Raw genomic sequence first — 21,013 nt, 5'->3', positions numbered from 1 at the left:
TATGCTACGACAGCCACCATCCAAAGTCCCTCAGACAGAATCTACCGTATGGGCAATTCCTGAGGGTGCAGAGAAATTGTTCTACCAAAGAATGCTATGTAAAACATGCAAAAACTCTACAACATCAATTACATGACAGGAAATATCCTCCCAAATTGGTAAAACAATCGATGAAACGGGCAAGCAATAATAACAGACAAGCCTTGTTAGAACCGTCACTACCTAAAGCTGCATCCGACAGACTGACCTGCGTAACAACCTTTGGTACATTATCAAATAAGATACAGAAAATTGTGAAAAAACACTGGTCCATATTAAACACCGGACAAAGAGAAATTGAGCCACCACTGTTCTCTTTTAAACGTGGGACAAATTTGAGAGATCGCATCGTCCATACCAGACCCCAGATGAGGATGCCTAGGGCTCTAGGTACCATCTGGGACCTTCCACCAGTTGTAGGACATCATCCATGTGGATCCTGTCAGGCCTGCCCACAAACTACTAGATCTACTGAGATTGACATTGGCACAGACAGACCGTGGAGACAGGTCAGATTCACTAATTGTAATAGTGAGAAATTGGTTTACCTGATCACTTGCCCATGCGGCCTACAGTACGTAGGTATGACAACTCGAAAAATCAAACTACGTATCTCAGAGCACAAAAGCACAATCCGGTGTAAGAGACAGGCAACAAAATTAACCACACATTTTCTGGGCAAAAAGCATGACCCTACTGCCTTCACTTGGACAGTGCTTGAACAACCTTACATTCCTCCCCATGTAACAGACTTCACCAATCTTCTGCTCCGTAAAGAACAGAAGTGGGTGTTCAAACTGAAGACTAACAAAAATGGTTTGAATGACGACATTCCTTGGTCCACTCTGTAAACTCTACACACCAACCACTCCTCTTACTCACCTCTCAGTATGATTGTATAGAGGTCTATAGGTTGGGACAACCAAATCACTCACTCTGAAAGTCTGCCTTAGAAACATCGAGAGGCATCAGCAATAGGCTGTATCTAAAGTACTCTCTGTAAGAACCGAAGGAAAAGGATTTGCATACTGATGGCATGCGCGAAGCCTTTAATGAATAGCCTTTCATTGAGTTCATACATCAAGATTCCTCTTGACTAGCTTTCATCAAGTGCCTACGCTTACACCATGAGGCATTTCATATTATTGCTCAGCATGTATATCAACAAAATGCTGATGCAAGAAGGAACTGTTTACATTGATCACGTGATGACCATGGCGGTTTTCCCACACACCCGGGCAACTCATCCTAATTATGCTCTGAGTGACCGCCAGCGTCCATTTGATGTTAACTCCGAGGGTCGCTCCTGGTTTGATTCTATCTGAATCGTGGTTGTAAACACGAAATCCTGCTTTGTTGCTTAGCAGCAATAGCAACAGCCCAATGGTCCAATATGGCACGAGCATCACAGAACACGTGATGAATAATCCGCCTATTGAGAAGGCGGTTCAAACGTCTACTCTGCCACCTTATACCAACTGCACTCCCATTGGTTTAGACAATCAGGTGACAGCGTGCGTCCAATTGTTGGACATCTTAAAGTCATCTCTCACGCCTGCTCCGATACCTCCCCAACTGGCTCAGACGGAGGCAACGGAGTACCGACGGAGAGGTAAGCTGCACACGAGAACTTCGTCCTTTTAGTACAATGCTGGCACTCTTATTTTATTGCGTATGGTAGATAGAATTGCATATTATTTGACTCGCAAGACTGACACTTGTTCCTTAATAGTCGAAAGCGCCATGTAACATCGGAGACGCTGCTCTTTCTCTCCTCTGGAGACAACCCCCGTTCTCAACGAACATACCATCGACTAGCTTAATGTCTTCTTTACTAGAAAGACAAAATCCCCATTCATAATAGACAATCGATACTGTGCTGCAAAGAAACCTCTCATATGGCCATATTATACCAGCCATGATACCTGCTATGTGTTCTAATATCCATATAAGACCGAGAGGCATTAACATACGAGCATGTTTGTTTTTTGCTTCCTATATTAGTGCGGTGCTTCCCTCGACCCCTGAGCCGTTGCCAGGCGGGGTGGAGCCTTCTACTCCTACTATCATGGTAAGAAGGAGTTATTGAACGATATACTAGTATGTCTCATATTGTAATATCGATGAGATCAATGGGTGAATTTCACACTTGCTCATTAGCTCAACGTGCAATATAACATGATGCTTGATTCCTATAGAAGTGGTCATTATCCATGTATTAGTCTGTGTCCTTTTTTCTCGCTGGCCTTGTCATCCGCGCACGGCAGGTAAGCGCCATGACGAGCCCAGCTCGTCATTAGCTTCGAAGGGGTTAAGGTGCCCACTAACATTAGTGGACATCATATACCAGGCCAGCCTCTCACGGTTAAAAACATATAAACTGCTATATACTGGACACCTTCCCATCTTTGCTTCCTGGATCCCCTTCATATTTTGAAAAGCAGCAAATTCTCAATGTAACAAAAGCATTCCCTCCAATGAAACAGAAGATTACATTAGATTAAATACATACCCTCAGCTATGTTGTGCCACAGGATGTCCACATATTGGTCACGGTCCGGTCTTGTGTGCTCATGGCAGAAGCCCAAGGACTGCTCAATCTCGTGCTGTATGACGCCTTTCAACATGCAACTTCCTTCATCCAACGAGAGATACTGAGCCCCGCCAATCTTCCCAATGTAGGACCAGCAGCTAATGAAAGACAATAAACTTAAGGACTGTAGTCATTCAGAAGTAAAGCTGATCTCTTCTTCACCACAGAACACAAACTGAGTGTTGTAGTATTTGCTGTTATTATTGCTCAACTGCAATGTACTAATGAGCTGCTCAAACCATGTAGTAGTATGGGGCGGCGGTTAAGGGAAAGCAGGATATGTAGATAAATCTAAAAAATTAGATGTGAAACATGATAAAGGGGAGAGGGGCTGTGGGGCTATTGGTTCTGAGACTATTAAAAGTACAAATCTTTTAAAGGTGATATAACGTTGTAAAGGTTTACCCCCAAACTTCAAGATTCTTTAATTAGATGTTTTAAACAGTGTCAGGAAAAACTCTGCAAAATCACGTGACTGAAGAAACCCAACACATAAAAAAATAGAAGAACACGTGCTTCTAGAAGCTGGAAAACTGAACAAACATTGTAAATTGAGAAGAGTGTAATAAAATGGTTACTTACCAGTAGGAGTAGTTTTACAGCTTGTATAGTTTTCAGGATTCACATTGTATGGTGCACACTTACGCAAGTGGTGCACCTTGCACAAATCTACGCAACCCTTATGGTGATTTTATTGGTCTTTGATAACCATAGAAAGCTCTCTAAGTAGTAGCCATCGAGCGCAGCCTTCAGGCTTATCTTGAAGGAGTGAAAAGCAGCTTCTTTTACCAGCTTTAATCAATGGTGTAACATTAAATTAAAAAGAACCACACAGTGTTTATATAAAAATAATAAGTCCATTTATTACACAACGCTCACGAACACAATGGTATATCTCTTACCAAGAGATATCAACGCAATACACAAGAATACTGTTCAATAATAATGCAAGTTGCACAAATATACACTGGTCTTCTAGGTGAGACCAAACCATATATCAAGAAAGTGGAATGCGAACCTACTAGTTGACCAATATCTTGGAAGACCGGCTTAGAGCGCGCTGCGTTCACTATTGTTGTCCTGCCAGCTTCTCATGCTTTTTTAAATATCTCTCGTTTTGTATCTAATTTACTTTTGTTTTAGCCTTCTCCCCTGATTTTAAACCGATGCCCACTTGCCTGCACTATAATCTGTAAAAGCACTGCATTTTGCGGGTCCTTGTCCCGGTTGCTCGCACTTTGGCGGCCATATTGGGTGAGAGTAGGACGCCTGGCGGCGCCATCTCGTTTTGACGGTCTAGATGTCATAAGGACGCTAGACCTCTATATAAGGAGGGTAAATTAGGGGTCTGGCCCTACTAGTTGACCAATATCTTGGAAGACCGGCTTAGAGCGCGCTGCGTTCACTATTGTTGTCCTGCCAGCTTCTCATGCTTTTTCTCATGCTTTTTTAAATATCTCCCGTTTTGTATCTAATTTACTTTTGTTTTAGCCTTCTCCCCTGATTTTAAACCGATGCCCACTTGCCTGCACTATAATCTGTAAAAGCACCGCGTTTTGCGGGTCCTTGTCCCACTTGCTCGCATTTTGACGGCCATATTGGGTGAGAGTAGACGCCTGGCGGCGCCATCTCGTTTTGACGTTCTAGACGTCATAAGGACGCTAGACCTCTATATAAGGAGGGTAAATTAGGGGTCTGGCCCTACTAGTTGACCAATATCTTGGAAGACCGGCTTAGAGCGCGCTGCGTTCACTATTGTTGTCCTGCCAGCTTCTCATGCTTTTTCTCATGCTTTTTTAAATATCTCCCGTTTTGTATCTAATTTACTTTTGTTTTAGCCTTCTCCCCTGATTTTAAACCGATGCCCACTTGCCTGCACTATAATCTGTAAAAGCACCGCGTTTTGTTGGTCCTTGTCCCGGTTGCTCGCACTTTGGCGGCCATATTGGGTGAGAGTAGAACGCCTGGCGGCACCATCTCGTTTTGCGGTCTAGATGTCATAAGGACGCTAGACCTCTATATAAGGAGGTCATGCAGACGCGCTGCGGATACGCACAGCGGGGACGCCGGATTTCTGCCGGAGTTACGCCTGAGTTCAGCCCGTCTGCGCCCGTCCGCGCCGGGATGTGCCCAGGGGCCATGACTCCTATAGTAGGCTCGGCAGCCTGCTGCGTGTCTTCCGGGTTCCATACTTATACCGGTGAGGTTTTAAAATTCTTACGGCCTCCCATATACGCTGATTGCACTTCCTGTATCCTACCGACTCATAATTTTAAATGCCCTGGCTGTAATTTCTCTACTGGCAAAATGTCCAGATGCAAAGCAATGATTTATACTAGAACACGAGGTAGACGGAGGGACGTAAAAACTCCTTTTACCTGCCCTCCACTCCAGTTTTGGAGCATTAATTGCAGGTCCCTCCCGAAACATAAACAAAATATTTACGACTTCATCGTTTATGAGTATCCTGATGCCATATTTCTCACTGAAACTTGGCTTCATGAATGCTCTGGTCCGGACATTGCCATGGCAGTTCCTAACAACTACGTTATAGTGAGGCAGGACAGAGACTCCGTAAAAGGGGGGGGCATCGCTATAATTTTCAAATCTAGCTACATCTGTAAGTTCAAAGCCTTTCCCCTCTCCGGATGCCAAGCTGCCTCTTTTAAATTAGCAATTAATCTCCAACTCACTCTGTCGGGCCTTCTGGTTTATCGCCCTCCCGGCAATGCTAACATCTGGACGTCTTCATTCGCTGAGACTATAGCTCCCCTACTTCTCAGGGCGGCAAATTTCACCATTTTAGGTGATCTTAACTTGCACCATGAAGATCCTTTATGCACTTCCAGCAAGCACTTCTTATCTGATCTTGAAGTTCTTAATCTTTCGTTGAGTAATTTTGGGTCCACTCATTCTGCTGGACATCAATTGGATCCTATTCTCTCCAACCTTCATTTTGACTGATCACAGAGTGCCCGCCCGCCTGCCCACTCTACCCTCTCTCCCTAGGAGCGTCTGGCCCTCCGACATCTCTTCTGCTCTGTTTTTCTGCCCTCATTCCTCCATCTCTGCCCCTCTATCCCTCTCTCGCAGTGTCAGGCCCTTTCAGCGTTTTTTTTCTCATGATGTTCTTCTCAACAAGAATGTAGTGCGATTATGGGAATGCGCAGAGGGGGGGAAAAAAGGTACCGCCATATTGAGTTCCCTAAATTGCCAGCCTTGTTTACTGACCCTTGCTCGGAGCTTAGAGTTAGAAATTTGGCAAATTGGCATGATCTAGAACCACCAAAACAGTAGCCAGGAAAATAAAATGCTTCGCATTTTGAATGGCATTGAATATCGGAGAAAAGTGAGTGAGCCCAGCCTTTGCCATGGAAGTCAGTGAGAATTGTTTCCTCATTGAAAATGTGCAAAATGAATGATACAGTTTATAGCATGAAATACATTTTAACAAGCATTTACAATGCAATGGTCTCAGCATTATTAATGGTAGAGCTTATGGCATTGCTCATGACATTTTTTTTCATTTTTTTTAAAAACATAAATAAATGGTATTGTCATTTACAATGACAATAGGTGACGATTAGAGAGTAGTAGAGAGTATTCACGGACACAGAGCCACGCACACACACACAGAGTCGCGCACACACACACACACAGACAGAGCCCCACACACACAGACAGAGCCACGCACACACAGACAGAGCCACGCACACACACATACAGACAGAGCTGTCAGAGCCACATGCACACACACACACACAGACAGAACCACGCACACACACACAGACAGAGCTGTCTGTCTGTGTGTGTGTGCATGGCTCTGTCTGTGTGTGCGTGCGTGGCTCTGTGTCCGGGGATACTCTCTACTATTGTCTAATGCTCACCTATTGCCATTGTAAATGACAAAACCCTTTATTTATGTTTTAAAAGAAAATGAATAAAAATGTCATGAGCAATGCGAATAGCTCTACCCTTAATAATGCCGAGACCATTGCATTGTAAATGCTTGTTTAAATACTAAATCATATATTTGAAACATTTTGTGTTGCTTTGCTGATAGATGGACAGATAGAGCAAGTTTACTTTATGGTCAATTGTTTACTACTTACTTGCTTGTGAGCTGGCAGATGAGGCTATTTACCAGTTCACACACATACCAGTCACCTACTTATAATTTTACTAAAAGCAAGGTCACCCCCCGAGGAAGAGGTCTGACAATTTTTGGACCCTCTAGGCCTAGCTTGGTTAAATGACACATGTGCTCTCACACGATTTGGATGGCTCCCCCTAATTCAAATCTGGCAATCAAAAGCAGGAGCATGTGAAACCAGTGCTTTCATCGGAGACCTTGAATGTCTCCTAAGGTTCTTTATGGAGAAGTGCTGGCAACTTCTGCGTTCCATCTGCTTCTGAGTGCTACCATTTGCAAACTTCCACATCGTTGGAGCACATTGCAGCATTGGGTATCAGTCAGGGCGTGTCTGTCTTCACCAACTTTGCTAATTTGATTATAATATTGAGAGCATGGTGAACATCGCTTTAATTACACTAATGCAAATAAAGAACTTTAAACAAATTTTAAAAAACATGAAATCTCTTTAGTGGTGCATTAATACAAAAGTAGTAAGTTAAGGATTTTGTCTTCAGTTAGTTCTGTGAATCGGGCCCACTGACCAGAGCAATAGGAGGAAGTGTAAGTCAGGCTACTAGTGCAGTTTAGAGTAGCAGTGGTCCCCACTCCCTCTAAAAATGTTCAATTGTCAGAAGAAGTTGGTCTAGAACTAAAGAGACACAAAATAGTTAAATAACCCATACATTGTCTTAAATTCAAACCTGTCTTTTAGTGAAGGTACCCAGCACCCACCACATGAGGATGGAGCAATCTCCTCAGTAAAGTAATAAATAAATATTTACCGTCGGAATTTCTATGCGGTAAAGTTCAATAAAATAACTCACTCGGAAATGAGAGGCAGAGTCCGTGGTATCTGAGTTATAAGGGTTTTATTCCATAAAATGGAATGGTTCGAACCATGGTATCATGTTCCTTTCACCGCTAAGGTTCAGGAAGGGATAGACAATACTTTATTAACAGAGTACAATATATATAGTCAATGCATATAGTGGTGATGGATACAGAAGGCGTAACAGCTGAGAGAAACGAGATAAGAACACATGTGCGTAATTCAAAGGCGTGCACTAGGGCGTACACGGAGGTGTGTGCTAGAAACGTCACATGAAAGTGTCACAAGTGGGTGGATACACAGAGGAATCTTGCAGTGTCAGCAGAAATCTAGGGCTTGGATGCACGCGCAGCTACATGACGTGTGATTGACGTGGAACTGGAGGGTGCAGGGGACTTGACATTTAGCACTAGAGGAAGAGACAGAAGTCTGGCATGTCAGATCGACTCGTTCCTAAATCATATCTGATATCTTGTGTTTGGAGAACTGTATTATCTAGAAGGGAAAAGTCTCTCGGGCAGAGGCTTATTCTATACTGATTATTAATGCGTGCATATGTGACTACGTGTCTACGTGTAATGCGAGGGGCCATGGGCCTACCATGGTAACGGGAGCAATGAATAACTTGCATGGAGACAGAAAGGCCGGGCCCTTTGCTCTGCAGCCGGGGGATTGTTTATCTACTCTGCTAGACTGGAATGTGTTTTCGAGGAGCTGAGCTCGGCTATACTGATAACTTGAAGGCAAAATACTGTCTTTGGCAGGCAAGCAGGCCGAGCCGGGCACCGCTCGCCACGCAGGGAGTAGGACAGAGGTCAGGGATGTATCCCACGTTGCAGCTTTCAGGAGGCAGAGAGCAGAAAGGGCTCGATGGCAGAAATCAGGGCCTAGGTCTGCAGGGCTAGGAAACCGTGAAAGTGCACCAGGTAAAGACGGTGGCAAGGAATACTTAGGAACTGAATTATCGATCCATTCATGGTGGATCTGAAAGAGGACTTGTTAATGTTGGACGCAAATGTATTTGCGTCTTCATAGCTGGTCGAGGAGGGAAGTTACATGCACTTTAAGCACGTACATGGAGACGGTGGGGTACACGTTAGGGGACATTCTTGATCATAAAAATTCCAATTACCTCATTCCCTCCTTGTCCCCTACGGACCCTTCATGATATATCGATCTTCATTAATCCATCTATCTGTTCATATAACATCATTTGCTCATCCTTTCTCAGGCGGGATGTAGAGCGTGAACTTGAACGGGGGATGCAGGCTGTGGCACACAAGCCACATATCGCTGGCCCACATTGAATGCAGAGACAACAACTGAATACTATGGCCAATATAATCCCTAGGAAAGAAAGTAGCTTCCATCCCCAGGCTGTTATCGTACTCCAGAACCAACCGGACCAAGTCCAGGTGCCTGGATTCTGATGAATCTGATTAGCGATCTTATGAAAACGGGATATGGCTCTATATACTGACGGTGCATTTTCTGGAATGAAAACACAGCAACTCGATCCGATGACTCTACAAGCCCCGCCCCTATCGGCCAGGATGACGTCAAGGACGAGACGATTCTGAAGAACAACAAGTCTTATAGCAGACTGTTCCTCCGTTAAGTTACCTAGGGCGGAAGTAGTTTCATTCACTACTGCTTCAAGGGTTCTGGTCAATTTTCGTATCAATTTACTATTCGAGACAGGTCCTAAAAAGAAAAAGAATCCTCTATTGAAATCTGTATATTGTTCCCATGTTGTTTCAGTCTGATCGACAATTGGGAGTTCCCTTTTGTGTCTAGTATGTATAAGCTGAGGATTTCTATGGTAATCAGGAGGAGCTAGAAAAACAGGGGGCAGTAGGAATGCAATGTAACAAGTACCATCCCAATCTAGGGGTAAACGTATATAGGCTGTATGACCACAAATGAAATAGGAATGACGGGAAGCTTTGAATGTGGACTTGCCTTTATCACTGAATTCAATTATAGTAGTGCATTCACTATGACCTAGGGGTACTGAACCACTCTTTCTGACACAAATTCACCTTTGACTGGTAACACTGACATAGAGGGCAAGTCTGGTTTGGTTTCAGACAGTACATCAGAATCATGAGGTTAAGTGTATAATTACCTAATCCATATACTTCGTTTTCTAGATCGGTCCCTGTCCTTTGTGGGAGACCCTCCTTGTCAGGGAAACATGCCTTTTGCATAACTGTGTTCAGATTTCCCCATACCCAATTGCCTTGGTAAACTATGGAATCAGTGTCTACAGAATTAATTAAGCTAAACCAGGCACCACAGGAACCATTATGCGTAAACGGATACGGGAAGAGGGGCAGAGCTCCCTTGTGTTTCTGATAGGGGGGGAGTCGGCCACATATCCAACAATTAGTAGCATTACTAGTCTGATGGGAGTGATGTAACATACTGATGAAAGTATTGTTGCGCAGCGCAAGTCGGTAAGACAAGTCGTGTGGAGGCAGTTCACTGAACTTGTGCTCTGCAGTGTTATTAAGAGTAGAGTGTGCAATAGGAAAGAACATATGCAATAATACACTTATGCCAATAACCATAAGACTCAGAAAAAACATAGTCAATAACGTGATGATGAAATAGCTCCGGAGAGATTTACAATGTTTCTGTTTCTTGATCTGTTTCTGTCTATCTCTCTCTCTATTGGGGTCTAACTTGTACATGTCAGGAACCTGTCTAACCGCTTCACCTAGGGGAGGACTTAAACAATTAAACTGTCTGACTTACTAGACCTCAATTTTGTTTTATACTCCTGAGACGGAGTTTTCTCTAACAGGGGGAGTTTAGAGTCACTGGAATCTGGGCAGTCCTTAGAGGGGGAGGAAGAGTCTGGCAACAGTCCGTGAAACTTTTTTATATGGCTTGTGTGGAGCCAGCCCTTCCTCCCTTCCAACTTCACTGCGGTCCTTGTAGTTAGTAGCACCAACTTTGGCTGCTTCCATCTGGGCTCCAGCGGGCTTTTCCTGTCGAAATTTCGGATGATGACAGTGTCCCCTGGACGGACGTCGTGTGGTTTTACTTGGGTGTTGTCCGGAAAGGCTGCGGCAACCTGTGAACGACAAGATTGTAGTGCAGACATCAAGGAGGCAAGGTAATCTGTCAACATGTTACTATCAACATCGGCTATTTTCCTCGGCAAAGGCGTCCCCCACATATTCGGTGGCCTGCCGAAGACCACCTCGTACGGGGATAGCCCTGTTCTAGAATGTGCGACCATTCTCATATAAAACAACGCAACTGGCAAGGCGACTATCCAGTCTACCCCTTTCTCGGCACAAATCTTAGCAAGACGTGTTTTCAGTGTCTGATTGTGGCGTTCCACGAGGCCTGCTGCCTCGGGATGTCGGACACAGTGGAACTTCCACTGATATCCTAGCAGGAGTGATACCTGTTTCATTAGCTCGGACGAGAATGGCTGACCGTTATCTGAGTACACGACACGAGGCAAACCGTACCGTGGGAAGAATTGACGAACCAGCTGCTTGGCAGTGGTCTGAGCAGTGTAATCTGGGACTGGATATGCTTCCGTCCAACGGGAAAGTGCACATACAACTACGAGGACATATTTGAATCCTCGACATCGTTCCATCTGGATATAATCCATCTGGAGGACTTCAAAAGGGTGATCGGGAGGATGAAATCCACCTTGCTCTACAGGAATGCTTTTACCTGGGTTGAACTGACAACAGATCATGCAAGTACGCACTTTCTGTTTTGCTGCTGCTCCTAAATGTTTGTTGTACCAGAGATTCTGTAAACTGTCTAACATGGCTTTTTCTCCTAAGTGCGCTGGACTGTGTGCGGTGTTAATCATAACTTGAACCATAGAGTCGGGGAGAAACCATGTGGCTTTTCCCTTCGTCATCCATCCCTGGTTTGTCTGGATCCCTCCTAGTTCAGTCCATTTCTTTATTTCGTCTGGAGTAGCATGTGTCTGTATGTCAATTACATCTAGTGCGGGATCCTTAACTGTCATGCAATGTGTCGGTGTCGGAACTATTGTCTTTGTCATATCAGTTGCATGTGTGTGAGTCAGAGCTGTGTGTTTTGCGGTTCGATCGGCCAGGTCGTTACACTGGGAAATAATATCTGTAACTTTAGTATGTGCTTTGCACTTCATGATAGCTATGGCTGATGGCAAATGTATTGCTTCTAACAATGCTTGAATGAGGGGACCATGCTGGATCTTGGCTCCGTGAGAGGTCAAGAAACCTCTTTCTTGCCAGAGGGCACCGAAGTCGTGTACGACTCCGAATGCATAACGTGAATCTGTGTATATGTTAACGTTCCTGTTCTTGGCTACTATACAGGCTCGAGTCAGAGCAATGAGTTCTGCAGCTTGAGCAGACAGTGTATCAATACGGTGTGTTTCTTTAACTTCAGTTTCAGTGGTCACTGCATATGCGGCCACTAATTCTCCTGTGCTTGTTCTCATACATGAACCATCCACGTAAAGTGTCAGGTCTGGGTTGGTCAGTGCAACATCTGTCAAGTCTCGTCGGGGCTTTGTTACTGCATTAATGATCTCTATACAGTCATGTGGAACTGAATCTGTTGCGTTCGAGGGTAACAATGTGGCAGGATTGAGTATGTTCCAGCGTCTGATTTCTATGTGTGGCTGGAATAATGTCAATTCATAACCTGTCAGTCGTGCTATAGTCAAGTGTTGAGTCTGTGTTCTGTTTAAAAGAACTTCCACAGAGTGTGGAACTTGTACTGTCAATTGGTGTCCTAATACTATGGAATCACTTTGTCTGATTGCTAGGGCTGTCGCTGCAACTGATTTTAAGCACGCAGGCAGGGCCTGGGCTACTGGGTCTAATGTACTCGAAAAATAAGCACAAGGCTTATGTGAACCTGCTTGGTCTTGCGTGAGGACAGATAATGCTGTGCCATCACGTTCTGTAACAAAAAGTGTAAAAGGTTTGCTGTAACATGGTGTTGCTAAAACTGGTGCTTGACATAAAGCTTTCTTTAATTCATCAAAAGCCTGTGTATGTTCTTGAGTCCAAGGGAGGACAGTCGAAGTCGCTGCCTCCTGTGTTGTCAACTGTATAAGTGGCTTAGCTAGAAATGCGTACTGGGGAATCCATTGTCTGCAGTAAGAGGTGAGGCCAATGAAGGCCCGCACTTCCTTTTGTGTCTTGGGTTGCGGTAAGTGTGTGATTAACTGAATGCGGTCAGGTGTAAGCTGTCTCCCCCTCTTGGACAGCAAGTGCCCAAGGTACACCACTTGCTGAACACAGAATTGTAGCTTTGAAGGAGACACCTTGTGTCCCTTGTCGGCCAGGAAATACAAGACTGTCAGTGATGCGTGTTCACATTCGGGTTCACTTCGGGCGGTGATCAATAGATCATCGACGTACTGGAGTAGGGCAGTGTTAGCAGGCATGTGAATACTGTCAAGTTGTCTTTTCAATGCTTGGCTATAGATGCTGGGGCTTTCTGTGAATCCTTGAGGTGCGCGTGCAAATTTGAAGCTACGGCCATTTAAACAGAATCCGAAAAGATATTGGCTTTCCGGATCAATGGGGACACTGAAGAAGGCGTTCTTGAGATCAATTACAGTAAAGAACGTCGCCTCTGAATCAATAGCGGTCAACAATGAAGAGATGTCGGGAACCACAGGGTACTGTGGTACAATGCATTTATTCAATTCTCGTAAATCAATAACCAACCGATAAACTGGAGGTGCATTCGGGTCAGTACGTTTAAGAATCGGAATGATAGGGGAATTACAGACATTTGAGTTGGTTTCTACAACCACTCCTTGTGCAATGAGCTTGTCAATTATTTTCAGTAAAGCCACTACAGCATCAGGCGGTAACTTGTATTGTCGGATTCGGGGTAGGACAACTCCTTCCTTGAGTGTAACTCGATAGGGTGTAATGTGCATACATCCTACATCAGTTGGGCCTTGGGCCCACAAATGGTCTGGTACATTTTTCAATCTGACATCAAAATCTCGTAATACATAGTGACCCTTAAAGTCACGCAAAAACAGTCTAACTCCTTCCGGAGAACAACATATCACTGCTCCTAGAGCTTTTAGTGTCTTGATACCCAGCAAGTTTTCTGGACATGATTTCGTGAGCAATAAGTCTGTAGTACGTGACAATGGACCAACTACTAGGGGAACAGGTTTCGATACTTCATTAACAATAGGCTGTCCTGAAAATTCAAGGGAAACATTCTGTGAGCCTGAGAGGGGTACCCCTGGAACCTCGTCGTGACTAATTGTTGTTCTGCTTGCCCCTGTGTCAATCAAAAACTTTCTATCCTTTCCTAATACTTGACTATGTACATAAGGACCCTCTTGATCTACAGGAACTTCAATGAGAGGCAAGCCAACCTCCCTCTCTAGGCTGTTTCATGAGTATCGCTGATAATCGGGGTAATCAGACTGTGCATACTGGTACATCTGCTGTGAAACTTGCTGTGTCGCGGCAATGGGCTGTGGATGTGGTACCGCTACTGTCTGTACTGTCTGTTGTGGAGCAGGCATAGGCTGTACGTTCTGTGGAATATGTTGCTGGACCTGATGTTGGATCTGGTCCTGTCTAGGCTGACGTGGTCTCTCTTTAGTTTTACCTGTGGCTATGTTGTGTTTCAGAACTGTACATTCATTCACATAGTGACCTGGCTGTTTACAATAGTTGCATGTCCCTTTAACGGGAGCCGTCGTATTATTAGACTGTGTCATACCCCTTTTCTGACCGTCAGCTGGAATTGACTGAGCAACTAACATTTTCATTTTCGTATCTTTCATACGTCTCTGTTCGTGATCTTGTTCTTCCCTAATTCTATTCTGGTGGTACTGTAACATTTGTAACATTTGGGAAGGCGTATTTGCTTGCCATGTGCTTTCGACTTTCAAAACACGGTTCTTAACTTGAGGCAGGGAATTCTCGACTAATTTTGATACAAAGAGGTGTGGGTATGACTCGCTACTTGTTTTCAGGCCACTGTTAATAATAAAACATTTCTCGAATCTAGAATAAAAATCGCTAGTATCTTCATCGTGTTTCTGCTTACAGGCTGAGATTGCGTACCAGTCTTCCTTTTTAGTCGCTAACAGTCTAGGCAAAACCTGTACTAATAAACCTGGTAATGCTTTAGCTTTATCCCCAAGGCCTAACCCTGGGGTACGACCATTTTCTTCGACTTCTAATGCAGCCCAATCAATCTTTTTGTCTCCCACCTCCCATTCTTTCTCCTTTAGTTTCTCGTAAATTCCTGCAGGCAACAGTACTTTTAACATTTTCATAATATCCGAATACGTGTAATCGCCCATGAGTAACATATCTTTAATTTCTCAGTGAAAACCTGCAGGGTCTTTATCATGACTGGGCACTATTTTCTTCATTTCCAATAATTCCATTTTAGTTATGGGTGTGTATACGAATACACGTTCTAGTGTGTTATCGTCTTTTCTGACCGGATGTACTTCCCGTAAGGGATTCTGTCTGTCGAAGTAAAACATTTTTCTTTCTGGGGGTGGTGGAGCTGAAATAAACTGTGGTTTCAGGAAGGCACTATATTTGTGTCGATGTTCTAGAATTTCTTTAATTAAATCAGTACCTAGGCCTCTCCATCTATTCGAGAGTAGTTCTATTAATACATCAGGTAGGGGACCAGGATCAGAATGTTGGCTTTTGAACAACGTAATGAGATGCTGAATCATGTATATACCAGCTAATTTCTGTTCATCAGGGGAGAGGTTCAAAAATGTCTGTGCTACTGCATCATCATTATATGTACTAGAATTGTCAGCCCATTGTACTGCTGACCGGACTAGTTCTTGTTCATCCATGGAATTGAGTACATGGTACCCCATTCGTTCTTGAAGTATTTTATCGGTAGCCTGAAACAAATGTTCAGGTGAACTCGGGTTCGATATAGCAGAGAGAAAAAGTCTTTTGCTTTCTGGACGTATTGTTTTCTTAAGGCATCTTCCCTTACGTACATATGCTATCATGTCTCTAGTTGCTAATTGCGACGTTTCTGCTGTGGTCTCTGGTTGTTCTTCCTCCTCTGAGGTTTTCCCGTCATCTGACTCTAGTTGCTCTTCTGATACTCGGCGGGCATGTATTTCTATTATTTCTTTACGGATCTTTCTAACCATAGTATGTACACTGTTCTCCTTATCATGTTTACCATCCGCAATATTCTGGCTCCATCTATTCAGTCTATTCATCTCACTTTGTGGAAAACCTGCCTGATCTTGTTCTCTTATTAAACAATTTACCAAAAATCGCATTATTAAACCTTTGTTCTCAACTTTCTGACGTGACATGGCTGCAGCAACACTCTCCGGTCCTTCTCCTGTTCTAATAAAATAATACAATTTGTCTAGATGTTCTGGCATTTCTGGTAGTAACATCAAATAATCTGTAACGCGTCTCAAACGTAGGGACGCTAACAACATGGGTCCTGTCGTACCAGGCACTGTGTCATATCTGCAGTCTGTAAGTTCTCTTCTAAGTTGTTCGGCCGGTGCACCTTTAGGTGTCCGAGCCTTTGCTAACTCTCTCATTGTCACTCGGTGTAACGGTGGGGGTGTTTGATAACCTCCTGTAGCACCTCCTGAAGCGGAGGCTTGAGCATAACCTGGCTGTAGGGTCGGTACCTGCTGTAGCTGGGTTGGATCCTGGGCCACGCCAGACCCAAAAGGATTAGATGGATGCAGTTGTTGAATACCGGGGGGAACAACGAGAGCGGGTGCGGGCAGCGAACCTGGAGGGATCTGCTGTTGTGGACCTGGGGGCTGATGATCAGGGGGCGGGTTGACGTCAGCAGGTGCAGGTGGTACGGGTACATGGGCAGGTGCAGTAGTATATGTAGGAGCTACATCGTCTAAATAGGAAGAAAGAAAAATGTCTGCTGCGGTCTTTTGGCGTAATTTAGTCGGAACCAATGGAGCGGGCAGATCTTTCGGTATTTCCGGAGTGGCCTTAGGTAAACCCTCGGCCAAAAGAGGATACATACCATTCACAAGAGTGTTTCGTTGTCGGTCTACTTGTTCTGTTTTAACTCGTATACCTTCTTCAACTAATTCATTTTCTCGGGCTTTATCTGAATCTTCTCTACGTTTTTCTGCTTTTCTGAATTCTTTCTCTGTACGTCTATGCGATTCTTTACGCCACAATTCTATGGCGTCTTTCTGAGATTGTCTGGCCTTCTTTTTCCATAGCGCTTCTTCTACTCTCATGATGCAATCTGCATCCCATGTCCCTGTAACGGGCCATCTATATTTCTCGTCTAGGTTCTTAGTATAATCGACCCATAAATCTAGATATAATATGGCATCTAAGCCGTGTTTGTGATACATAAAATTTCCAGGAGTGTCCCTAGGTGGGACAGGAATCGCTTCCTCTAATATCCCTTTCCTAGTTCCTAACTGTCTTAACTTCGAGAACAATGGCATCTTGATATTTGGCACTTGACACTTACTCGAACTTGAACACAATTATTTACACAGAAACCCAGTAATGTAGATCAAACAGTCACTCATACCACGATATTAATCACATAGAAACATTTCGAACACTTATTGACTATACATGAATTCTATAACGAAAACAAAATCGAACCGTTGAAGACACGAATTACTTGATATACTGCTAAACAGTACAGATACACTGCTAAAACAGTGCAGACCGGGTCTGTGTACCCAAACCCGTCTTGACCGGATACATAGTAATGCACCCGTCTAGATGCGTCCCCAGCAACGGTACTCACCGGGAAGCACGGAACGGAAGGCCTCGGAAACTCGTCTGGACTGGACCGGACTGGACTGGACTCGACTCGTGACGTCACAGGTACGTCGGAACTGGTGGGCCTCTAGACACCTCGGACCTTGCTCTCTCGGCTGGGCTCTGGTCGGGATCCTCCGCACTCCTCACCGCCTCGTCTGGATGCTGATCGCAGTCTCCGTCACCTCCGTAGGCCTGAGGGAGATACAGGAAATCCTGCTGGTACGCGTAATTGTCCGTCACGGCTGTGGCAGGGGGCAAAGCCTGCGACGCACCTATCGGCGCGTGGGGTGGGGGAGGGGTATCTGTTCGGGCGCCAAATTAATGTGGTAAATAAATATTTACCGTCGGAATTTCTATGCGGTAAAGTTCAATAAAATAACTCACTCGGAAATGAGAGGCAGAGTCCGTGGTATCTGAGTTATAAGGGTTTTATTCCATAGAATGGAATGGTTCGAACCATGGTATCATGTTCCTTTCACCGCTAAGGTTCAGGAAGGGATAGACAATACTTTATTAACAGAGTACAATATATATAGTCAATGCATATAGTGGTGATGGATACAGAAGGCGTAACAGCTGAGAGAAACGAGATAAGAACACATGTGCGTAATTCAAAGGCGTGCACTAGGGCGTACACGAAGGTGTGTGCTAGAAACGTCACATGAAAGTGTCACAAGTGGGTGGATACACAGAGGAATCTTGCAGTGTCAGCAGAAATCTAGGGCTTGGATGCACGCGCAGCTGCATGACGTGTGATTGACGTGGAACTGGAGGGTGCAGGGGACTTGACATTTAGCACTAGAGGAAGAGACAGAAGTCTGGCATGTCAGATCGACTCGTTCCTAAATCATATCTGATATCTTGTGTTTGGAGAACTGTATTATCTAGAAGGGAAAAGTCTCTCGGGCAGAGGCTTATTCTATACTGATTTATTAATGCGTGCATATGTGACTACGTGTCTACGTGTAATGCGAGGGGCCATGGGCCTACCATGGTAACGGGAGCAATGAATTACTTGCATGGAGACAGAAAGGCCGGGCCCTTTGCTCTGCAGCCGGGGGATTGTTTATCTACTCTGCTAGACTGGAATGTGTTTTCGAGGAGCTGAGCTCGGCTATACTGATAACTTGAAGGCAAAATACTGTCTTTGGCAGGCAAGCAGGCCGAGCCGGGCACCGCTCGCCACGCAGGGAGTAGGACAGAGGTCAGGGATGAATCCCACGTTGCAGCTTTCAGGAGGCAGAGAGCAGAAAGGGCTCGATGGCAGAAATCAGGGCCTAGCTCTGCAGGGCTAGGAAACCGTGAAAGTGCACCAGGTAAAGACGGTGGCAAGGCATACTTAGGAACTGAATTATCGATCCATTCATGGTGGATCTGAAAGAGGACTTGTTAACGTTGGACGCAAATGTATTTGCGTCTTCATAGCTGGTCGAGGAGGGAAGTTACATGCACTTTAAGCACGTACATGGAGACGGTGGGGTACACGTTAGGGGACATTCTTGACCATAAAAATTCCAATTACCTCAAGACCATAATCTCATGATAACAGTCTCGGCATTTGATGCCTGGTCGTTATTTAATCTTTATCCGAACGTCCTTTCACGCCAACTACCTCTCCCTAACCTCATCCAATGTGTTCAATGCCCAAAATATTACTTAACATTATATGGAAAACAACACCATACAAAAAAACATTACAATGGAAAACGGCGTCACTTAAAAAAGTAAATCTCATTTGATGACAATCACCACAAAAATCTAATAATGATTTCACCTTACTCGACAAGTTATTGAGTTGAGAAGTAAGCTCAACAATCATTCTCAACTCTCCGTGTGCCTTAGCACAAAACAACAACACCAACTTCCCCATGCTCCAATGCAGTTAATTCACTGCAACTATATTTTGGCTTTGACACGTTCCCAGTGTTTGCATGCAGACTACATTGTCCATGAAAGAACCCACAAGCCCTGCCTCTCCTTAATCACTCTATCCGTCTCAGATGTGGTAAAGCTTGATTTGGGCGGGAATCGAAAGAGCTCTCAACCGCTGAGCTCGTGCTGTCCAGTTGCCCAAACAACGCTGATTATGTGAAGATACAGAGAGCACCTGGCATAGACATGAAAAAGAGACAATCACCCCACCACCCAATATCCATCTTAAAGCGGGATATTGAGAATTGTGAACATAAAAGAGTTGAAATTATTCAGAGGTCTCTTCAAGTTCGAAAAAAAAGTCCTCTTTCGCTTGTGCCATTCAGAATTTCACAATGATCATTTCAGCTTTACTATGTGCAGTATTTTTTCGTGCTGAACCTACTTATACTTCAACAATTTAATTGGCTCATGATGTTCATATAATTATCCATTGCAACAACCCGCCGCCATTCATATTGATAGTTTGTAGCAGCCCCAAAAACCTGTTTTCGCTGCAGTAATTGCCCCAAAGCAAAAGACCACAGTTGCCGCACACAGCTGTTTTCAAGCACACTCGTACTTGTGCTGGCCTCTGCCTTGCGCGAGCGAGCAGCGGTGGTGCGAGAGCCATATGTTTCCAATTAGCAGGCGCACCGCTGCTTGGTCCCACAAGGTGGATGCCACCACAAGCACAAGTCTGCTTAAAAAGGAGCAGACCGATGGCTAAAGTCCCTCCTGGAACAGCGCATGGGTGCTGCCTAAGCGAGACCTAAAAAAAAAAAAGAGAAGGGGGTAAATTTGTGAGTTCTCCGTCTGGTACTAATAGTGAACATGTCTTCTATTAAGATGTCTTGTTTGAGCAAATTGTGGTGTTTGGAGTGCCGTTGTTCTGCTGAGGATCGACTGGAGAAAAGACAACCTGCACCTCCGAAAGGCACCTTGAACTTTAATATGTATGTTTGGCTCGGCATTGGCCCTATTATGTTTAGTACATTGTGAGAGAGTGAGTGAGTGTACACTTGTAAAGTGCATGGCTACCAAAGGCCTCCCAGCGCTGGAGACAAGCATAAAACTAATGCAAAGCAGCCGGCTCAGGGGAACAGCATAGTCTGTGGCACAAATATACGAGGGACAATGCAGATTTGCAGTGGCCACTAACAGGTACCTTTGATGAACAAAAACTGAATTTCCTGCAGGATAAATTGTTTGCAAAACAAAGTAGACAGTCGATGTTTGATTCTCTTAAGGTACGGCAAAGGAAAGCTAGTAAAAGGCGCATGAGAGCAGAAATTGAGGCCCGGAGAGGGAAGATGCAGACAGTGACTCAGTAAGCAGTAGCGTATGATAGAGAGAAAATAGAAAAAGGTATAGAGTGTGCTGATAGAAAGTTTTGATTGCAATGTGACAAATCTTATGTTGCCGAAGAGGATGACGATAAATTCATGGAGCAGCTGTTAGATACTCGACCTCCACTTCCCTATGACCCACAGAGAATGTACTCGGTTGTCCCGACGCCTCAGTCTTCAGCCCCTCCTGCCTCCACCTCTAGTTTGTCTGCTCTTGACCTGGCTGCTTCTGCTACGGCACCTCTACTCTAGCTTCACATGCCACGGATGCAATGCCTCCCTGCTACACCTATCATTTCTGATTATGCTTTCTCTCCATTCCTCACACCCTCAACACAGCCATTATTAACTTTTGTACCTGCACCT

At 44.5% G+C, this 21,013-nt stretch overlaps 1 protein-coding gene across 1 annotated transcript in view; it reads right to left on the bottom strand.

Moving 5' to 3' along the window:
• Nucleotides 1-21,013, bottom strand: part of LOC147729340 (astacin-like metalloendopeptidase) — a 173,144-nt gene that overhangs the window by 66,952 nt on the left and 85,179 nt on the right. The window contains exon 7 of the mRNA XM_086959830.1: nucleotides 2,552-2,730. Coding sequence (XP_086815956.1) covers nucleotides 2,552-2,730 — 179 coding nt within the window. The remainder of the gene's footprint in view (nucleotides 1-2,551; nucleotides 2,731-21,013) is intronic.

The sequence above is a fragment of the Lissotriton vulgaris genome, chromosome 2_2, assembly GCF_964263255.1.
Source record: "Lissotriton vulgaris chromosome 2_2, aLisVul1.2, whole genome shotgun sequence".
NCBI classification, from domain to species: Eukaryota; Metazoa; Chordata; class Amphibia; order Caudata; family Salamandridae; genus Lissotriton; species Lissotriton vulgaris.
Note: the sequence above shows the minus strand (reverse complement) of the source record. Positions and strands in the feature narration are given on the sequence as shown.